Source organism: Astatotilapia calliptera, chromosome 14 (assembly GCF_900246225.1).
Source record: "Astatotilapia calliptera chromosome 14, fAstCal1.2, whole genome shotgun sequence".
NCBI classification, from domain to species: Eukaryota; Metazoa; Chordata; class Actinopteri; order Cichliformes; family Cichlidae; genus Astatotilapia; species Astatotilapia calliptera.
In genome coordinates this window covers 803,907-810,068 of record NC_039315.1, presented here as the reverse complement: position 1 = coordinate 810,068, position 6,162 = coordinate 803,907, and the positions used below count along the sequence as shown (strand labels likewise).

Sequence of the window (6,162 nt, the reverse complement as noted above, 5' to 3'; positions counted from 1 at the left end):
TTAACCAGTGTGACCTTTCATAATGAGGTCACACTGCTGTGGGCGTCTTCTAAACGTTTTAAAGAAGCCTAAGCAGAGTTTCAGCGGCTCCAGCAGGCTGAAGCTGACTCAGACTCACTGAACGTTTCAGGCTTTGAGTTGTAAGTTGTGACTGGTTGTTGTTTCAAATTGGGCTTCAAATTTTAGTTCTACGTCATGCGAAACAAACACAAGTTTGAAAGAGCTGCCTCACAGCTTCCAGTCAAGTCAACACCAAAATGCAAAGAACTGTTTTTTCGTGTGAACAATAGTAACTGAATGAAAACAAGGCTCATGAAAAATTCCACACAGCTTTCAGATTTCATACTTGGTGCCTACTTTGACGGTGGGACTTTCAGGTACTTATATTTCACTATTGTCATGTCTCTGTATGTGTTTATATTTGGATCTAATCTCCTGCTGATTGTGGTTATCTGTGTGAACAGAAGCTTACATGAACCTATGTACATGTTTCTGTGCAGCCTGTTTGTGAATGAGCTGTATGGTAGTACAGGGCTGTTTCCGTCCCTCCTGGTTCAGATCCTCTCTGATGTTCACACTGTTTCTGCTCCTCTCTGCTTCCTGCAGGTTTTCTCTGTCTACTCTTATGGAAGTATAGAGTTTTTAAACTTAGCAGTCATGTCGTATGACAGGTATCTTGCTATCTGTTGTCCTCTGCAATACAACAAACTGATGACATCTAACAAAGTTACTAAACTCATTGTAGCGGTATGGTCACCACCACTTCTTGTGAATTTCCTGACACTGCCTTTGATCGTTCCTTTAAAACGGTGTGGAAACATTATAAACAAAGTGTACTGTGACAACCATTCCATCGTGAAGCTGGCCTGCTCTGACACCACACTGAATAACATCTATGGACTCACTGTTAGTGCCTTGTCAGTCTTTGGGCCTTTAATTGTAATCCTGTACACCTACATGAGGATCCTGAAAGTCTGTTTTTCTGGATCCAAACAGACTCGACAGAAAGCCGTCAGCACCTGCACGCCTCACCTCGCTTCTCTGCTCAACTTCTCCTTTGGAGCCTGCTTTGAAATACTGCAGAGCAGATTTAACATGAACAGTTCACCAAATATGTTGAGGATATTTCTATCACTTTACTTTCTGACATGCCCACCGCTCTTCAACCCTTTAATGTATGGACTGAATCTCTCCAAAATCCGTGTAACATGTAAAAATCTTATAACACATATAATTTGTTAGTATGAACTAATACATTTTGAGATTTTTCTTTATGTTATTGGACCATTTTATCTAACTGTGTAAGTTTATAGTGTATTATAGTATATAATATACTATTATAAGTGCTATTAGTATATTTACTCATACTGAACTCCAACCTGATTTAGTTTTGCTAATACAAACTCAGAATTTATTGTACTAAAGTGAAGCTGTATGAAACTTCTGTGTATAACTTTAAATTGTTTATAGGGTCAACAAAATTTAAAAGCATTTTTTTCACAGTCCTGGTGACACATTTTTAAAAGATATATTTTTACAAAATGACTCCTGAGTTCATCAAAATATATTTTAAACCTATATTAAAATGTATGTTTTCTCCTTTAATCCTTCCTGTCGTGTTCGATTTACAACTTAAAACACCCATAAATATTGTGTTTTACATCTGATTGCCCCAAGGCCTTATGACATCCTCCACACTATGCACTTGAACATATAAAAGTGACCAGCACCTCTTTCAGTGAATTTTGAGTGTTTTAATCAACTTTGTTACACCTGTGGTGTTCCCAGTCAAAAGTGATCGCCATAGGAAATGAATGGGAATGAATGGGAGTGGACAGTCAGAGGAGAAGAAGCACGTTGGATTTTCATGAGTAAAGCTGCACTACCACTGGCATCTGGGGAAGAGAACACCATTGGGACTTTTTCACATTTAGAACTGTTTTTGGGGCACTGTAAATAAAATGTACTGTGTCCAGTCAATGAGAGACCGATGCCTGGGTCCTTTCTTCCCGCTAACCTTGACATTTCAGGGCTCTAGAGTGAGACCAATTTTTCAATGGTGCGACTAAAAAACATCCTAGTTCGCACCGGTGAGACCAACTGTTTGAGTAAAGAAAAAAAAAAGGAAAAGTTTCCGCAACTCTGAAAGTCTCCGTGTGGTCAACCACAGACACACATTATGCCCCTATCGTGGTCTAAACCAATCAGATATAGTCAAGGGCGGGACCTCTCTGATTGGCTGTGGTCCAGTTGAAAGTGCAGGTGGATATAGACAGGTGAGTAGCTTGAATGAAGCGATAAAGCTCAAAAACTATTTCAACAACCACCAAACAGCAAATAAGAGCAGGTAAACGGGTTCCACACAAAGACGTAAACACAGAGCGGACCGACGCCTCAGAATCAGCGTTCTCTTTCTCGGCTTTCTCACCTGACGGACCGTACACGGACACACCGTCGGGGCTGAAAGCCGACAGCTCACTGATTCTGATGTGTCGGCGGGTCCGCACTTTGTGTTTACGTCTTTTTTGCGCTAGAAAAGTGCACATGTAAAACTGCGGTTTTAAGTGACGCGGTTGAAAAACAAGTTGGCAAAAAGTTGGTCTAGAGCCCTGCATTTGAGCCACATGTTCAAAAATGAGGAAAAGTTTAGTATGAAGTTTTAATAGTAGTAGTATAAGCTTTGCTCAGTAATTGAGCATTCCTGATGAACCTCTTTCTACACAATCATGTTTAACTAGTTCAGCCATGAGCTCATAACCCCCCCACCCCCCGCCCACACAGGAAAGACATTGAATAAAATATTTCTGGTGGCCTTCAGTGGATAAAGATGTGTGTCATGAACCAACAGGTTCGCCCAGGAAAGTGGACCCAAAAGTGCAGACAAACACGGGCGAGGAATGCTTACAGTGACATTTATTTAAAAAAGGTGGTCTAAAGTGACGAGGGGGCCCAAAAAGGCTGGTTGCAGGAACGAGGAAGAGGTCAGAAAGCCGAGGGAATATTCTGTAAAAGAGGGAGAGGTAGTTAAAATCGGAAGAGAAAACTAGAGCTTAATAACTAGAAACTGGAGAATAGTTCGCTTTACTGTGCCAGTCTGGGTTAGTATCACTGAGGGGAGGGGAGAGAGGTCTGTGGAAAGCATCTGGAGGCTCTCAAGCTGAAGCGTGGAGGTTAGAGAGCAGGCGGGCGAACAGGCTGGGAGACAGGGACTGTCCCAGTAAGGTGAAGCCAGGGTTGAAAGTCCGCTGAATGAAGGGAAGACAGAAATCACTCGAAGAGCTAAGTCACACAAGGAAAACCACAAAGGGAAACATCATTTACCACCGAGACGGGTAGAACAAACTGGCGAGGAGGAGCCGGTTGAGTCAGCTGAAGTAGGTCTCCCGCTGATTGCTCGCAGCCGAGGCTCAGTTGAAGCACTGAAAGGGATGTCTCAGCAGCCACAGAAGGAAACCCCCTCCATGTACTCCCACGGACCAGGACAGCGTGAGAGAATATCTTTCAGCCTGCACCACTTGTGCCCAAATTAAGCGCCAAGCTCTACCATCTTGTGGTCTCCCGCAGCCACTCACAGTCCCACGCAGGCCCTGGTCTCACGTCACACTTGACTTTGTGACCAGTTTACCTCCTTCAAATGGCAAGATAGTAATTCTCGATATAGTTGACATGTTTTTCAAGGCCGGTGATTTCCTAGCCCTACAAAAGATTCCCACAAAGACAGCTAATCTTATGGTGGAACATGTTTTGGTGCTCCATGAACTCCCTTTAAAAATGGTGTCAGATCGTGGTCCCCAGTTGGGGTCTCAAGTGTGGAGGACTTTCTGTAGCACGCTGGGCGCTAAGGTTCGTTTGAGCTCTGTGCTCTATCCCATAATCCTCCTTCTAACACACGTGCCCAGGGTAGACTATGTCTTTTTGAAGCCTCCCTCGAGTACCAGACTTCATGTTTCCAGCTGTGGAGCAGGACCTGGGCTTTCCCTCCATCCATCATCTACAAAAGATTAACTGAGTATGGGAATGCACCAGGGTAGGGCTGCTCGATATAACGATTTAAATCGGATGATGATATAAAAATGTCTATCGTTTCATTTCACGCTAACGTTTGTTTCGTGGTGTCGCAAAATAAGCTGTTTACGGCAATATTTGTTCATGGTTTTGATGGTCACTGTAGTTATTATTAATTTCTTAAAGTTCTCTCTTTCTCTTATATTTTATATAACCACTACGGACGCACAAATGGTAAATGGCCTGTATTTATATAGCGCTTTACTAGTCCCTAAGGACCCCAAAGCGCTTTACATATCCAGTCATCCACCCATTCACACACACATCCACACACTGGTGATGGCAGCTACAAGCCCCTGTTTTTATGCGTTGTGGTTAGCAACAACGATGGTAGCACCACCGCGTGTCCGGTTGTTTATTTTCCACGTAAACCTTTCACAATAAAGCTTAAGATCCTGTTGAGACTTTTCAAAATAAACTGAATCACGTGAAAGAGCAGATTATTTACGGATGAGAAGTAAAAAAGAGCCGCCAGGTGCTAAAAAATAAACCTTAGACGCAAACGTTAGAACAGCTTTTCCCCGCAGCACGCCGTGTAATAAATACTCACAAAGAAAACGGCGCCGTTACAACTTCTGTCTAAAAATGTGTCGTTTCATGCATCGGTTAAAACACTCGACTCCAGCTACACGACGCGCAGCTGGAAACACTTCACACAAGTTGAGCTGCCCGAGATTCACAGAATTTACAGGAAATGTTACATTTCTGTGATTTATATCGTTATCGGACGATAGAATTCTTATATCGGGAGATGAGACTTTGGTCATATCTCACAGCCCTACACCAGGGTACTGTGGCAACGCACGGCTGAGCAGAACCATTACCTGCCAGATCGGAGGGACCCTGGCCTCATGGTACACCCTGAGGTGACCCTGAATCCTCCCTTAGTTATGCTGCAATAGAGGTAGGCTGACGGGGGATTCCCATGATGCATTGAGTTTTTCCTTTCCAGTCACCTTTCTCACTCAGTATGTATTAACAGACCTCTCTGCACTGAATCATATCTGTTATTAATCTCTGTCTCTCTTCCACAGCATGTCTTTATCCTGTCTTCCTTCTCTCACCCCAACCAATCACAGCAGATGGCCCCGCCCCTCCCTGAGCCTGGTTCTGCCGGAGGTTTCTTCCTGTTAAAAGGGAGTTTTTCCTTCCCACTGTTGCCAAAGTGCTGCTCATAGGGGGTCATATGCAGTGTTGGGGAGTAACGGAATACATGTACTGCCGTTACGTATTTAAAATACAAAATATGAGTAACTGTATTCTGTTACAGTTACCGTTTAAAAAGGTGGTATTCAGAATACAGTTACTTTGTTGAAATAAATGGATTACACTGCGGTACTTTCCTGTTTCATTTTGTCGCGGGTCAGGACTGTTTGGGTTTGTTTGACAGCTACGTTCTTTCGTTCCAGGCGGCAGCGTTACGGTTGCCATGGTTACAGGGCGACGCTCTCTCTCTCTCTGTGACTGTGTGTTTCCTGGGTGAGAGAGCGCCTTTTCGTTGTTGTTGTTGTTGTTGTTGTTGTGCTAAGCTAACAGGCAGAATGCTACAAGCATAGCTCTAAAGAATGTAGCATCATGGGCAGTGTAGTCCGTGCTGCAGGGAGAATGGACTGCCATACACGTTATGTGTCTGTGAGCGAGGAGGGAGAAAAAGGCGAGTGGAAAGGTACGAGTTGTCATCGAGGAAAAACGGGAGCTGGAAGCATGTAAATATAATAATAACCACTGCAGCCAAGAAGAGTGCCTGACGAGCCCAGCTGTAAGTAAGCTATTAAGACTCGACTGTACACTGTGTTCCTGTTTTCCTCCGAAAACAATAAGTTCTGTTGGAGCAGTCTTTCAACGCCTCTCTCTGTCTCTCGCAAGAAAAGTTGACCCACACAACAAAGTAAAGCTATTTTTCGGCTACGAGCCGACAGGGACCCCGCCGTATTAGTCAGAGGTCCCTTTACTACAGTTCGGAGTCGCGGACCTTCAGTAATAGTAATAAATCACACAGCAATAGTACATTCAGCATGATAATATATTAAGTAATCCAAAGTATACAGAATACGTTACTCTCATTGAGTAACGTAACGGAATACGTTACAGAATACA

General features: G+C 43.5%; 1 protein-coding gene across 1 annotated transcript; it reads left to right on the top strand.

The window, feature by feature from the left end:
* The first annotated feature begins 312 nt into the window (after positions 1–312).
* LOC113036505 (olfactory receptor 11A1-like) lies at positions 313–1,242 on the top strand. The gene has a single exon (XM_026192899.1). The coding sequence runs from the start codon at positions 313–315 to the stop codon at positions 1,240–1,242; it is 930 nt and encodes a 309-aa protein (XP_026048684.1).
* The last annotated feature ends 4,920 nt before the right edge of the window (positions 1,243–6,162 follow it).